Source organism: Caretta caretta, chromosome 3 (genome assembly GCF_965140235.1).
Source record: "Caretta caretta isolate rCarCar2 chromosome 3, rCarCar1.hap1, whole genome shotgun sequence".
Lineage (NCBI taxonomy): Eukaryota > Metazoa > Chordata > Testudines > Cheloniidae > Caretta > Caretta caretta.
Window position 1 is genome coordinate 45,797,814 of NC_134208.1, and position 16,593 is coordinate 45,814,406.

At 40.0% G+C, this 16,593-nt stretch overlaps 1 protein-coding gene across 3 annotated transcripts in view; it reads left to right on the forward strand.

Moving 5' to 3' along the window:
* AGPAT5 (1-acylglycerol-3-phosphate O-acyltransferase 5) overlaps positions 1–11,825 on the forward strand; it is a 121,069-nt gene extending 109,244 nt beyond the window's left edge. For all 3 annotated transcript variants that reach the window (XM_048845311.2, XM_048845310.2, XM_048845309.2), the window contains 2 exons: positions 7,566–7,689; positions 9,225–11,825. In XM_048845311.2, the coding sequence (XP_048701268.1) occupies positions 7,566–7,689; positions 9,225–9,450 (350 nt within the window). In that variant the 3' untranslated portion in view covers positions 9,451–11,825. The remainder of the gene's footprint in view (positions 1–7,565; positions 7,690–9,224) is intronic.
* Positions 11,826–16,593: the final 4,768 nt, after the last annotated feature.

Genomic DNA, 16,593 nt, shown 5'->3' on the forward strand with positions numbered 1-16,593 from the left:
AACTTAATTTGTAGCATGTGTATTAGTAGTTTATATAGTAATACGTTTATAATTATTTGTATGTCCTTTCATGCAAAGGGGGGAAGACTATAGAAATTGTAATAGAAATTGGGTAGTATTTCTTTAAATAGTTTGGGAAACCTGTAGTGGGTCACCCCTTCTATTGCAGAAGCCACCAGAACCCAGTCACAGCAGCAGTGTACATAGGTAGCTTGGTTGTGTATATTTGTACATAGTCAGTAAACACAGTTATTTGGAATCCATCTGTGACCGTACGATTCCACAAAAAAACTTATTTCTGGGGAGTGAAGAGGTTGAGGCTTTTCATATCCATCATTCAGTGGAAGTTTTATATTTATATAAGTAGTGTTTTTGTGTTTGAGGGCGTTTGGTTTTTGCTCTGCAGTTCATCTTTTATGGACTCGTCTGTGCCTTCCTCGATACAGAAGACTGAAAACGTTAATCTGTTTTGAAAGTACAGCATTAATATATAAAAAGTGGTGGAATTTTACTGGAGGCTTAGCTTGTGAAATACCATTGACTAAGATATTTGTTTGAGATTGAAATACATTTGAGATTTGATTGTCCCTTGGAGACTATCAGTGACATTTTTAAGAATCCAAATAATACATTATAAGTCTCTATGCTACATTACCATGAATTCTTTCTTGTATATGGGGCTTGGAATTTCACTAATGGATTTAACATTCTTGCCTTAAAACATTGTAAATTGCCGTATTTTCCTTCCTCTTGCTTTGATTGGTCATTAGTATCATTATAAGAGTTTTATACTCTTAGATCTTAACTTGCTGCTAAGTCATTTTGTGAGACTGAAAACTTTTATTAGCAAGTTATCTCCCATACGAGAGTCAGTCCACTTTGGTCCCATGTGAATTATTAATGTTCATTTAACACTTACTATACTTGGTTCTTGATTTATAATCATAACTAAAGTTGTCCCTAATCAAAAGTTTGATACAGTGCATGATTCTCAATTATATTATATCTTTTGCAGGAAAGTTCAGACTTTTTTGTTCCTCCTGTTTATTGTAACAAATTCTGGCGAGAGCCGGGATTTGCAAAGCCTGTCAAATGTTGGCTTTTAGGGCCAACAACCCTAAAGTTGAATTTAATTTGTGCATAATAAATTGCTACAATAAGCTTTCTTAGCTTAATTACAAAAACCTTTTGGGAGTTAAACTGATGTGAAATTGAGGGTCATGGGACTACCACAAACTTCTGGAGGTTATAGTGATAAAATCCATCTGTTTCTTCTCAAAAGCGGCAGCTCAATAAATTGTTCTTATCCACTGGTGTACGTAAGTGGTTGCAGTTGCACTGTGTGTCTAAAAAATAAAAAAATGGATTAGTCACATTAAACCCTAATATGAATTGCATCATAAAAATAGCTCAAGTAGCTGGCATGATTGCTTGCATTTGAGCATTTTGTATAGATGTACTGGAGAGCACAGTTTAAAAATGATCCTGCGGCTAAGAGCAAGGGGATTGGGGTGGGGAGGGAAAAGGATCTTTTAACACTTGTAGCTACAGATAAGAAAGTAGCACAGCAGCCTTGGATGCAGGCCAATCTGGCCATCCAGCTGCAAGGGTGAGTTCGGTGCAGATATGAGGAAAGGGATTAGGTTTACATAGTGAGGAAACCTGGATGGGTAGGAAGGTTTAGGACTTTGATTTAGGTGAGTTAAACTTATGCTTAAAGCTAGAGGAGGAAGTAAGGCTACACATGCATTGGCATTTGCTGGAGAGAGGCAGCATCAGTGCTCAGATACATGGAATTTCTTTGCCATGAAAGAAGCGTTTAGTTTTAAGTTTGATTAAAATTGTTTTTAAGTAGCAAATCATGAGGAATCAAATCCTCCTTTGTTTAGCTGTATGGATAAAACTGCAGAAACTTTGAAACATTTTTTCAGTTTGCGTCTATTGATCTACATATGTTCTATTCCCTTTTGTTAGCAGTACTGTAATGAGGTAATGTTGTCCTTTGCTATTTTACAATGACATTGGGAGCTAATCAATATTCTTTTACAGAGTTTGATAATAGTTGTAAAAATACCATATGGCTGTTAACAATGGTTTTCAAATGCTATTTTAAACTGGTTGGGGTTTTGTTTGTTTTTACTTAATTGTGTATAAATAAATGTCAGGGAAGAGCTATTTGTTCCTTTATAGAATAAAGTCATAAAATAAAACTTGAAATAAATGTACACCGTAAAAGTTCCACCATACTCCAGAACAATATTTTAAATATATTTTAAAGGTAAATGGATACATTTGTATTTAGCAGCAGTTCTCAAACTTTAGGAACCCAAAGACCCCCATTTTGATTTAAAATTTTTCGGGGACCCACCAGCCCCCCTGCTCAGGCCCCGCCCCCACTCCACCTCTTTCCCCAAGGCCCCACCCCATCCCACCTCTTCCCACCCCCTCTCACTCTATCCCCCCTCCCACCATCACTAACTCTCCCCCACCCTCACTCACTTTCACAAGGATGGGATAGGGGGTTGAGGTGCAGGAGGGGGTGCAGGGTGTAGGCTCTGGAAGGGAGTTTGGGTGTGGGAGGAGGTGCGGGGTGTGAGCTCTGGGAGAGAGTTTGGGTGCTGGCTCTGGCAGGGAGTTTGGGTGCATGATGGGGTGCGGGCAGAGGGTTGGGGTACAGTAGGGGGTTCGGGGTGCGGGCTCTGACTGGGCAGCACTTACCTCAGGCATCCCCAGAGGCCACAGGGACGTGCTGGCCACTTCTGGGAGTAGCGCGGTGCCAGGGCAGGTAGGAAGCCTGCCTTAGCCCTGCTTTGCCACCAGAATTTTAGTGCCTAAAATCTCCCTGTTTGGCTTCAGTAGATAAAAGGAGGTGGAGGAGTTTATCAGCAAGGACCACAGACCCCCTGGAGTACCCTCAGGGGCCTGGGGACCCCAATTTGAAAAATTCTGGTGTATATGGTAAAATGCTGCCTAAAACCAAGTAGAAAAAAGACTCGATAAGACAGCTTCCAACCGTTTGTTTCCTATTTTTGCATATTTTAGAAAGTTCCATGTTAAGGCTTCTCTCCCTTGCCCAAAGGATGAGTTGTTCCGTAATGAAAGTTAGTTATTAGTATTTATTAAGACACAGATAATGCCCCTTTGGTTTTAAAATATGAATTGTGCACTCTTAGGCATCCCCACTCCATTAGTTTCAGGATTAGAATCTATGGTATGGATCTCTCATTTGTTTTGTTAAAGTATTTCAGAATCTTAAATGTGTGAAAATTGAAATACTTGGAAACTGTTTTCCTCTAAAGAGACAGTCTGTGCCACCTTCTAAAGATTTTGTCCTGTATTACATCTTCCCGCATATTACCACATAATAGATATTGGTGTGGTCGTGCAAGAATCAGGATGGGTTTCAGCTTTGACAGTGGTTCATGTGTCTCTCACTCTTTGGTCAAGTTTTAATTATTCCTCAACATAGCCCATATCTTGCATGACTGCACTGTTCACTAAGTAAAATTACAGCCACTTATTATATGCACCATGGCCATCTGTTTTCCATCTGTTGTCTGTCTATAATATATAAAGGCATTTTTGGACCCTTTTCAAGGTTTAACATTGTCCAAATGTGGAGGTACTGCCACCTTCCCCAGAAATGCAGCATCAGGATGAGAAAGTGTGTTAAGGATTTCTGTTGGTGGGACACCATGGTCACTACCTTTTAAACTTATATTTTCATCATTATTCATGAACACAAAGTGATATTATCAACAAAAAATCCAATACAGGATGTAAGATCCATTTGTATGTAACCATTTAAACAGTTTAGCTGAGGTAACAGCTTCCAATAGGCTGTTCAGATAATAAAGAGTTCTATTCATAATTGGCTCAGTATTTGCATAGTGAACTGCTCTAAGCATAAATATGATGTGAAAAAAAAGAAGCAACAATCAAGCAATATAATGCTCTCTATAAAAACAGAATAATGAAGAGGTATCAGAGGATCTGCCTTCTAACCAGGGGGGTGAAATAACTCCAGGTGACTATATTTTAAAACAAGTTTACCATCACGGAGATTATATTGATTATCAGACAGTGTAAAACATAAGTATACCCTGTGCTCTATCAAGAACAGAGAAGCCAAGATTCACTGCCTACAACTAGCATCACCTACATCTTGTCTCTGGTGATGCCAGTATAAAAGAGTCATAGAATCATCATAGAATATCAAGCTTGGAAGGGACCTCAGGAGGTCATCTGGTCCAACCCCCTGCTCAATGCAGGACCAATCCCCAACTAAATCATCCCCGCCAGGGCTTTGTCAAGCCTGACCTTAAAAACTTCTAAGGAAGGGGATTCCACCACCTCCCTAGGTAACGCATTCCAGTGTTTCACCACCCTCCTAGTGAAAAAGTTTTTCCTAATATCCAACCTAAACCTCCCCCACTGCAACTTGAGACTATTACTCCTCGTTCTGTCATCTGCTACCACTGAGAACAGTCTAGATCCATCCTCTTTGGAACCCCCTTTCAGGTAGTTGAAAGCAGCTATCAAATCCCCCCTCATTCTTCTCTTCTGCAGACTAAACAATCCCAGTTCCCTCAGCCTCTCCTCGTAAGTCATGTGTTCCAGTCCCCTAATCATTTTTGTTGCCCTCCGCTGAACTTTTTCCAGTTTTTCCACATCCTTCTTGTAGTGTGGGGCCCAAAACTGGACACAGTACTCCAGATGAGGCCTCACCAATGTCGAATAGAGGGGAACGATCACATCCCTCGATCTGCTGTCAATGCCCCTACTTATACATCCCAAAATGCCATTGGCCTTCTTGGCAACAAGGGCACACTGTTGACTCATATCCAGCTTCTCGTCCACTGTCACCCCTAGGTCCTTTTCTGCAGAACTATTGCCTAGCCATTCGGTCCTGAGTCTGTAGCGGTGCATGGGATTCTTCCGTCCTAAGTGCAGGACTCTGCACTTGTCCTTATTGAACCTCATCAGATTTCTTTTGGCCCAATTTTCTAATTTGTCTAGGTCTCTCTGTATCCTATCCCTACCCTCCAGCGTATCTACCACTCCTCCCAGTTTAGTGTCATCTGCAAATATGCTGAGAGTGCAATCCACACCATTCTCCAGATCATTAATGAAGATATTGAACAAAACCAGCCCGAGGACCGACCCTTGGGGCACTCCACTTGATACCGGCTGCCAACTAGACATGGAGCCATTGATCACTACCCGCTGAGCACGACAGTCTAGCCAGCTTTCTACCCACCTTATCGTCCATTCATCCAGCCCATACTTCTATAACTTGCTGGCAAGAATACTGTGGGAGACCGTGTCAAAAGCTTTGCTAAAGTCAAGGAACAACACATCCACTGCTTTCCCCTCATCCACAAAGCCAGTTATCTCGTCATAGAAGGCAATTAGATTAGTCAGGCATGACTTGCCCTTGGTGAATCCATGCTGACTGTTCCTGATCACTTTCCTCTCCTCTAAGTGCTTCAGAATTGATTCCTTGAGGACCTGTTCCATGATTTTTCCAGGGACTGAGGTGAGGCTGACTGGCCTGTAGTTCTCCAGATCCTCCTCCTCCCCTTTTTTAAAGATGGGCACTACATTAGTCTTTTTCAAGTCGTCCGGTACCTCCCCCAATCGCTATGAGTTTTCAAAGATAATGGCCAATGGCTCTGCAATCGCATCCTCCAACTCCTTTAGCACTCTCGGATGCAGCACATCCGGCCCCATGGACTTGTGCTCGTCCAGCTTTTCTAAATAGTCCCGAACCACTTCTTTCTTCACAGAGGGCTGGTCATCTCCTCCCCATGCTGTGCTCCCAGTGCAGTAGCAAAAAAAGCATTGAGTACATTAGCTTTTTTCCACATCCTCTGTCACTAGGTTGCCTCCCTCGTTCAGTAAGAGGCCCACACTTCCCTTGACTTTCTTCTTGTTGCTAACATACCTGAAGAAACCCTTCTTGTTACTCTTAACATCTCTGGCTAGCTGCACCTCCAGGTGTGATTTGGCCTTCTTGATTTCACTCCTGCATGCCCAAACAATATTTTTATACTCTTCCCTGGTCATCTGTCCAATCTTCCACTTTTTGTAAGCATCTTTTTTGGGTTTAAGATCAGCAAGGATTTCACTGTTAAGCCAAGCTGGTCACTTGCCATATTTACTATTCTTTCTACACATCGGGATGGTTTGTCCCTGTAACCTCAATAAGGATTCTTTAAAATACAGCCAGCTCTCCTGGACTCCTTTCCCCCTCATGTTATTGTCCCAGGGGATCCTGCCCATCAGATCCCCGAGGTTGTCAAAGTCTGCTTTTCTGAAGTCCAGGGTCTGTATTCTACTGCTCTCCTTTCTTCCCTGTGTCAGGATCCTGAACTCGACCATCTCATGGTCACTGCCTCCCAGGTTCCCATCCACTTTTGCTTCCCCTACTAATTCTTCCTGGTTTGTGAGCAGCAGGTCAAGAAGAGCTCTGCCCCGAGTTGGTTCCTCCAGCACTTGCACCAGGAAATTGTCCCCTACACAGTCCTTTGTATATCTCAGACAGCCAAGTTAACTAAAGGAAAAAAATACCCAAGTCCTGTGTAGTTCACTTTCCTTTAACAAATTATGATGACTGTGTTCTGACATTAGGCTGTAACTGATTGATTTAGGATGCATAACAAGCCAATCAGGCTATTTCCCCAGAATCTTTTTGAAGTATTTTCATTCAATGTATGTTAAGTAAATGAAATACCTGATCTGGGAGTAAAAGATACTATCAATCCTACACAGTCCATTCCAGTTAAGAATAGGTTGGAATTTTCGCTCACTCTACACTGTTCTATCAGGAATGACTTGATACTGAAGTCAGTAGCATTGTACAATGTAAAAGAAGTATGCAATCCCAATCAAACCCCATGACTATTGGCAATTAATGGAAGACAGAAGTGTATGTTTTGAGGACTGCATTTGATTTTTAGCTATTACACACTTAAATTATAGGTTATTTCGATTCTAACCCACATCCTCTTAGAGATGGCCAGGGAAGTTACAGTAATTTGAATTTTGTTATACAATATTTCAGGCTAGGAGCTATTTTAAAAAAAAAAAACTGTAACTTTTGATTTTAAAAGGGACAAGACATGGGTATTAGATTTTAAGCAGTTTAATCCAAAATCTAAAAATCGTAGACTGGATGATTTTATGACGAATAACATTTAATAAAATATGCTGAAACAGAAGTAATCAAATCTCACATTACAGAACATCTGCTGATTGCTACTGGGATCTGGAAGGAACTTTCTCCATGTTGTACAATTGGGTTGATGGATTGTTGGAGGGTTTCCCACACTGGATAAGATAATGGATAAAATTTTCAGAAGCACCTGGGTCACTTAGCAGCCTAAATTTCCCCCAGTGATTTAGGTGCTTTTGAAAATGGTACTTAGGTTCCAAAGTCACTTAGACATTTTGAACATTTTGCTGTATATCTGTCTCTATTATTTAGTATTTATTTGGGGAATGTTTTTTCTACCATGTAAAAAGTACTTACAAGACTCGATTGTGGTTTTTTTGTTTGTTAGAGTTTCTGTGTAAGGAATGCCCAAAAGTTCATATTTACCTTGATCGGATCGAATTGAAAGATATTCCAGAAGAACAGATGTATATGAGAAGATGGCTTCATGAACGCTTTGAAGTAAAGGATAAGTGAGTAGCGATAGTCATGTCACATCTGAGATTTAAGATTTGATATGCTTCAGAGTTACTTATTTTTAGTATTAACACAATGAGCAGTCTTAGACCTTCTAAACATTTCCATGGACCAGATCACCCACTCTGCTAAGAATCCCATGGTAGGGGTCTGCTGGAAGCAAACTCTTAAGTTTGTTTTTCCACAGTTTTCCCCCAAATTGTTCCAACGATGGGGGTAAATGGCGTTTCCCACACTGGAATGTCTTATGAGGGGGGCACACACACAGAGTGGATCCACATGAGGTTCTGGCATACTTGCAGAGGTCTGTGCCTCCACATCAGTTCAGATTCCCTTCCAGTTCTCTCTCGTTCCCATGCAGCATGGTTCAGCAGGAACTGGCCTGCCAGAGTTTCCTCAGTTGGCAGCTGCTCCTAGGTATAAATAGGTGATTACTAATTCCTAACCGTCTATATACCTGCATACATCCTATAAGTGAAAGGCTGCCACTTGTGACTCAACAGGTTCTGTAGGGATATATACCATTTCAAAGTCACAAGGCTATAATTGTCCCTGGTGTAACTTCATTGAGGTCAATGAATAGACTACATTAATTTGATCTTTGAGCCCATGTGTAAGGCAACTATAGATCTAGGCATCTATATATGGCCCTCATCACCACAGTATCTGAGCATCTCACAACCATTAATACACTTTCTCTTCACCGCACTCCTGTGAGGTAGAAATGTACTATTATCCCTATTGTGCAGATACAGAACTGAGTCACAGGCAGAGGAAGTGACTTGTGCAGGGTTACACAGGAAGTGTGTGGAGGCAGGAACTGAATGGAGGTCTATAGTCCCAGTTCGGTGCCCTGTTCACTAGATCATCCTGCCTACCTAGATACATTACTGCTTGGCATGTGAATTTTAGGGATATGAAACATTCAGTATTTTCAGAATTTAGTTACATGCTAAAATATTACTCTCCAAACACAGTAGAAGGAAACTGTTTTTGTTGCTGAGCCAATAAAGCAATATTTACTGTAGACATTTTGACTTCAACATGTAAGAATAAAATGTTGGTGTTTATTTCCAAAACCCTTTGAGTCTCCTGAGACTTCATTATCTTCCTGTTTTGTTACATGCAGACACTTTTCCTTTTGTTCACAGAGTTGCTTTTGTTATTGACAAGAAAATATTATTTTATTTAATATTTATTTTACAGGATTGGGGACTTGTTTTGCTAGGGACTGAGTAAATATAAATGTAGACACAATAATATACATTGGAAAATAATTGTTTTTAGGATTAGCATGGGATGACAGGAAAAATCATTTGTGTTCTTTTAAGGGATTAAGTTTAAGCACGCAGGTACAGAACATAACTTTAATTGATTGACAATATACTTACAGTATGTTGTCTGTTCTTACCAAACCATTGCTATATGCACTGCTAAATATTTGATAGGTAATATAGGGTAAGATATAAAATTATTAGATGAAAGAAAATTGCTTTAAGCATGAACTAACACATGAATTTGTCTCTCACAGATTACTAATAGAGTTTTATGATGCAAAGGATTCTAAAAGAAGAAACAAGTTCCCAGGGAAATGTGTTCATTCCAAACTAAGCCTCAAGAAAACTTTACCATCCTTGCTGTTTCTAGGTGGCCTGACTGCTAGTATGCTTCTGACAGAATCTGGAAGGAAACTTTATGTAAAAACATGGATATATGGGACTTTAATTGGCTACTTATGGGTTAGTGTAAAAGCATAAGTAGATGCTGGTCTCTAATGAGAGAAATGTGCTCTCTTGTCTTGCACATTGCACCAAACTTTTTCCTGAATTTGTAAAGAAATGTAAATAAAGCCTTATTGATTGAACATTGGATAAATTGGAATTTGTGACTTACACCTCTGTGTGGTTGGTCTGGGGAAAATATACTTAGTTTTACAAATTTGCTACTGATTTTGCTGTAAAAATGACAGATAAACTGAGTTTTGTTACACATTGCTTTCCCCATGAATGAACATCCATCTGTACCTGCTGAAGATTAGTGGAAGTATGTCTTTATAGATACATAACTAAAGTGGACCAGTGAATGTATTTACTAACATTAATTTAGGGGATATATATATTCTTCTACTACTATTATTCATGTTTAGTTTTTGTTACTTTTCAATTCATTGCAGCAACTCAGTTATATCTATTCTAGCTGCATTACAGCTAACAGCAAAGCTAATGTTCTTCAGTATCTTGCTTTTCAGTTTTATCTAAATATGTTCTCAGAAGCTGATCAAATAAATTCCTAAATCATGACATGTTATGCAAGGTAGGGAAAAAGTTCCTAAGAACCGTTGTTCATCGGGAAGAAGTTTTGTTTATCTAGTGCATGATCTTTTGATTGCATTGCACTATTACCTGATTTAATTATTTTACATATGCAAAACATTTAATTATAATTAATATAATTGAACCAACAGCTTATTTTGTGCACCCTGTGTTTGTGCAGAAGAGAATATGTGCAGTATAATGAAATGTTAAGTTTAATTGTGGCCTAACCAGATTGTAGCCTACCTTATGTCTAAATCGTCAATAGTTTGTTGAAGATTCAGCTCAGCTAGTAGAACTGTAGAGTTTATGTGCCATACACGCTATGAACATTCAGAAGTTTCCTGTTACCTCATCATTATCTCTAAGCAAATTGATGTAATCTGTATAATACATAGTAATACTATTACTTCAGCAGGAGTGTATATTATGGTAACAAGGAACTTTCAGATGTTCCTACTAAACTTAAAGCATGTGCCTTTGTCTGGTAATAATCTATGATTTAGCCTGATATTCATTGTCAAGAAATCATTTAGTGTTATAATATTACATTAGACTTTCACAGCATCCTAGTTGATGTACACTTCAGATGGATTGAAGATTTTGGTGTGGATACATGTGGTTTGCACGGTAGAATAATTGTGAAAGAAATGCATATCTGACCAGTATTTCACCTGCTTGAAAATACACATTTTGAAAACCCCTTGTGGTCAGCAAGCCTATGGTTCTCATGGCTATTGTATCTGTGTGTTACGTGGGGAAATTCCATTTCCTCTTGTCCAGGAAATAGGCTATCTGCACTAGGGTTCAGATAGAGAAGAGGATCCTGTATTATCTTCTTCTATTAGGAAATCAGACTCCCAGCATCACAAGACCTAGAGTATGCTTTTATCTCACTTCTCCAAGCTTTAAATGTGCATCTCTTATTAGCTTTAATGGCGTTTACATTGCATAAGCTCCTTATGCGTTAAAATAATAATATACATCTTGAAATTATCATTGTTCTCAAATTCCATCATAGTCAGAATAATTGAACAAGTGCTTGCTTTTAATACATATTTTTTAAAAAAATTTATAGAAGAATATTTACAAATCCACCTTAAAAATGATCCAGTACAATTTTCAGTTTGCAATTCTGTATCTTTCCATAATGGATTTTGTCACTAGACATATTTGTATCATTCATTTATGCAGAAGGTGTTGATGAACCATCTTAAAACAATGCCAGGGAACAATGTTTAGAACAGTATTGTTGTGAGGCTCTGAAACCATGGAAAAATAAGCCATTTTATGTAATAGGCAAACATGCTTCCTAATGTGCGTCGTACAGCTTGTGCTGTTCTCAACAGAATGGCCAATGGATGCAATCAGAACGCAGTGTTCTCCTGTTAATCTGACTTTGACGTATGAAATGTAAATTTACAATGAATCCTCACTGTGTCATGATTTTATGTAACAGTCCAAAAGTTAAGAATAACACTTAACTGTACAACAAAAATAAATGCAAACTGCTTAACTCACTTGTAGCAGAATTACTGCTGTTTTGGAGGTCCTAATGACTACAATTTTGGCTCTCTCGTGTTAAATTATCTAGAATATAATTGATTCAGTGAAACAAAGCAACTGGCCTGTTTATTTTGAATGTCATTCTCCTGGCTACTCTTACACAATTTTTTTCCTCACAATTAGTTTATACTTGTTATGAATTTGCTCATGTATTGGGTGTTCGGAGTATTGTATGCGATTTCTTAATATGCACTGGTGTCAACTTGAAATATTTCTTTATTAAAAAGGAAAGAGCCAGATGCTCATTCAACTTTTTTGCTGTTCCTGCTTTTGTTTGGAGTAATTTTTTAAGCTTTTATGTTTGTAACTGTTTACAGCTGAATTATTCTTTACAAAAACAGTCAACATGCATGATTCTAACACTCTTCAGTAAAAAGGTTTGTGTGAACAAAAGTCAAATAAAAATACACTTGTCTTTTCTGTGCTGCTAAAAATTTTCAGAAGCTTGGAATGTTTTATAAATGCCCATGTTCAGAACAAAGGAGATGGCTAGACTGTGATAGTAGCTTCGCAACTGACAATGCCTGCAAGATTTCGTTTTTAGTATTATTAATCATGTTTATTATGGCAGTGCCTAAGGACCAACAAAGAGTGGGGCGCAGTACAGAGTAGTTGACAATCCCTCCCCGAAGAGCTTGCAGTCTAAATAGGCCAGGCAGACAGAGAGTGAGGGGCAGGGAGGAATAACGTGCAAAGCAGTGTGATGGCTCAAGCATGATGGCACAGTGCCATGACTTTTTTGTGAGGGGAGGGGAGTTAGTTAGGAGGGGATGAGTTAACAGGAAAGGAAGATGAGTGAGTATGACAGGGCAGGAGAAGGGGAGGCAGTTGTGGAGTGAAGCTGAGATGAGGAGACGGGGAGAGGCAGGTTTGGAGCAAACAGCCAATTAGTACAGAGCAGAGGAAGTCCAGTCAAAACTGGAGAAAGTTCTCTGTGTCCACAAGCCTCTGCTTTAGGTGCTTCTGTAACTGCTCCTCCAGACAAGTCTCTGGTTGGCTCCTCCGTGGAGTTCTTTTTCACCAAGGCCACAGTGGGAGTGGGGGAGTGGAGAAGGGAGGTACCATCTGTGTCCTTGTGCCCCCAGAGTTGGGGAGGAGCCTTCCTTGCCACATTCTTCAGCTCTGCAAAGCTCAAAAGATATGATTGCTCTCTATAAATGCATCAGAGGGATAAATAGCAGAGAGGGAGAGGAGTTTTTTAAGCACCAATGTGGACACAAGAACAAATGGATATACACTGCCCATCAACAAGTTTAGGCTTGAAATTAGACAAATGTTTCTAACCATCAGAGAAGTGAACTTCTGGAACAGCCTTCCAAGGCAAGCAGTGGGGGCAAAAAACCTAATTGGTTTCAAGATTGAGCTGGATACATTTGTGAAGGGAGTGGTATGGTGAGACTGCCTACAATGACGTGTATCCAATCTGCAATTGCTAGTAGCAAATATCCCCAATGAGCTGGAGATTGGACACTAGATGAGGAGGGCTCTGAGTTACTATGGAGAATTCTTTCCCAGATGTCTGGCTGATGGGTCTTGCGAAAATGATCAGGGTCCAACTGACTACCATATTTGGAGTCAGGAAGGAATTTTCTCTCAGGTCAGATGGTCAGAGACCCTGGGCTTTTTTCCCCTTCCTTTGCAGTATTGGGCACAGGCCACTTGCAGGTTTAAATTAGAGTAAATGGTGAATTCTCTGTAACTTGACATCTTTAAATCATGATTTGAGGACTTCAATAACTCAGCCAGAGGTTAGAGGTCTATTACAGGAGTGGGAGATGAAGTTCTGTGTCCTGCAATGTGCAGGTCAGACTAGATCATGATTGTCCCTTCTATAGGAAAGCTTGTCTCTCACAAACAGAAGTTGGTCCAATAAAAGATACTACCTCACCCACCTTGTCTCTTAGTTTAGTATGTTCAGTACTGCTAGATTTTGTGGATAGTCATGTATTTTAGGTGTCTGTGTGCCAACGGTAAGGAACGGAAGTGGAGGTTTTGTGGAGCTTGTTTATTTTGGTGAAAAATAAATAATGGAAGGTGATTTAATTTTAATTTTTAATTTTATTTTAATTTTTTTTCCTCACACAGAGAAGGAATCCCCTAGCCTGGGGACTGTAGGATTAACCATGCCCACAAAGGCCATAGAAACAGCTAATAGGCTACGGATCTTATCACCTCCCAGCCTTCTGCCTTATAAGCCTGGGAACTGCAGCACAGCCTTTCATAGAATATCAGGGTTGGAAGGGACCTCAGGAGATCATCTAGTCCAACCCCCTGCTCAAAGCAGGACCGATCCCCGACTAAATCAGTCCCCAACTTTGCCTGCTACGGCTGTGCTACATTGAACAGATCTATTCCAAGTATAGGAATTTAAGTGGAAGTGGTGGCGGTTTTTGTGAGCTCACCCTTTCCTGTATTTTTTTGTCTTTTGTTATCTGGCCTATCTCACTGATGTAGAGTCCTGTGGTCCCAGTGAGAAGGAGCTTGGAATGTTTTACAACAACTTGCTGAACACAAAATAAACAGGAAGTTTATAGGTATGTTTGCACAAGTCTGGTCCATGATAAAATTCAAGCAACAAAATATATAGATAATCAAGTGAGTGAAAACCAGTGAAAAATACCAGTTCATTTAATTAATTTAAAATATCTACTGTAACTTACAGTAATTGAGTTCCCTATTTTGTAGTTCATGTAACCTTGTCTTCTGAGAAATGGTTTGGCTTCTTATATTTCTATGTTATGAGCTGTGTCCCTGTTCTGAAGGGGTCGTGATCCATAGTAATGGAATGGATTTTGCTGTTCTGTGTGTGGAAATTAAATATTTATGCCAGGTCTATATTAAACATACTAGAAATGAGGGTGTGTGGGGAATAATATCAAAGGAACATACTATTGATTTTGAACGTGCACAATGACAAGTAAATATTGAAACTGGAACCATCCCTTCTAAATGGTCAGTTGTATCTGGTTCATGTTTATATGGTGAAAACTTACCCTTATTAGTTATTTTTGTACAAACTGAATATTTCTTGGCTGCTCTGTAATTTTTTTATATTGTATAAAATTAAGTCTCCAATAGAAACAACTCTGCTTTTTGTTAGTCTCAAGGTGACTACAAATTCAATGTAGGATTTTCCATCAAACCAGAATTAACCTAACCTACAAACCTGATTGTATTATCTGTGTGTGTTTTATGGCACCCATGGCCAGGGGAGTCCCCAACAGTGCAGCTCCATTGGCCGGAGCTACTGCAGAGCCTCTGTGCAGAATATCCTGGCCAGCTGTTCATGTACCAGAAGCCATATGGGGGGGATGGAAGCCTGCTCTGATTTTGTGTTCTGTTGAATTCAGTGGACTTTGTATCAGACTGATGAAGGAGAGTCAGTGGAGTATCCAGCTGACCCCAGAAGGCTCTCAGACTTGGCAGCTATCCTTGCGTTATCTCACCAGCACATTTTCAAATTAGTGCACAGGTAATTATACACACCAAGGCTTGGTGTTATGAGCACTCTCCTTTTTTTTTAAGTCTTTGGAACCTTGATTGCAGAGCGTTAGGTAATTTATTTAAAAAAAATACTGTGTGTGTGAATTTGTGCTAGTAAAATAGAAGATTGACAGAACAAGGGATGTGCTAATACAAGCTTCCCTGCTGATGTGCTTCAACCATGACCTTAGCGGGACTGCCTCTAGGGATGAAAGATTAGGTCAGTCTCTATAGAGTAGCTATAGATCTGGCTAGGCGTGACTAAGCTTGCATATAGCTTGATTTGAGTGCAGAGTTAAACTGTAAACAGAGTGTGATATGCTGTGTGCAGGAGATGGTGTTTTCGGGTGAGTTGAGATAATTGGGAACCCCCTGAACTGATAAGCTTCAAATGCAGATAAGGTGAGGACATAAGTGATTGGTCCTTACATGATCTATACGATAGCCAAACCAATTGGATTCAAGATGTATAGATGTTAGTAGCTAGTAAAAATGTGTGTGATAGGTTTGGAATTGTGGTGTTACCCTCTACCTAAGCCACCTGCATTGTGGCCTGGCCAGCATGGGCTTAGGGCTGTTACATGCCTAATAAAAGTAACCTGAGTGACGAGCTGGAGTTGAACTGAGGTGTTTTGGATCCCAGAAAACTGGATGAAATGTTCTCCCAGAACTGGACAAGGTGCTTTGAATAAGCCGAGTGGAAAAGGTCTTGGAGGGAATCCCACATGTAGCCCATTCGTTCCTTGGCCTCTCGTTTAGGACTGCTAATAAAGAAGCCAGTTAGTGTGATTAATGTGTGTGCATCTTTTCACTAGGACATGAACTTAGCCTGTATGAAATGACTATCTACCAGCCATCCCATAGTAACCACTTTCAATCTCTACCTGCCCAGGCTTCATTAGAACCAGGAACTTGGAGCTGAATGCTCCTTACTGTCCTGTTACCCTCCCCAGGGCCTGTGCAGTCATCTGGGTTCAGCCATTTTATGAATTAAGGGTTAACTCTTTTTACCTTAAGGAAGCATTTACCTGTTCTCAGTAAATTGTAGTGAGGAATCATAGAATCATAGAATATAAGGGTTGGAAGGGACCCCAGAAGGTCATCTAGTCCAACCCCCTGCTCGAAGCAGGACCAAATCCCAGTTAAATCATCCCAGCCAGGGCTTTGTCAAGCCTGACCTTAAAAACCTCTAGGGAAGGAGATTCTACCACCTCCCTAGGTAACGCATTCCAGTGTTTCACCACCCTCTTAGTGAAAAAGTTTTTCCTAATATCCAATCTAAACCTCCCCCACTGCAACTTGAGACCATTACTCCTCGTTCTGTCATCTGCTACCATTGAGAACAGTCTAGAGCCATCCTCTTTGGAACCCCCTTTCAGGTAGTTGAAAGCAGCTATCAAATCCCCCCTCATTCTTCTCTTCCGCAGACTAAACAATCCCAGCTCCCTCAGCCTCTCCTCATAACTCATGTGTTCCAGACCCCTAATCATTTTTGTTGCCCTTCGCTGGACTCTCTCCAATTTATCCACATCCTTCTTG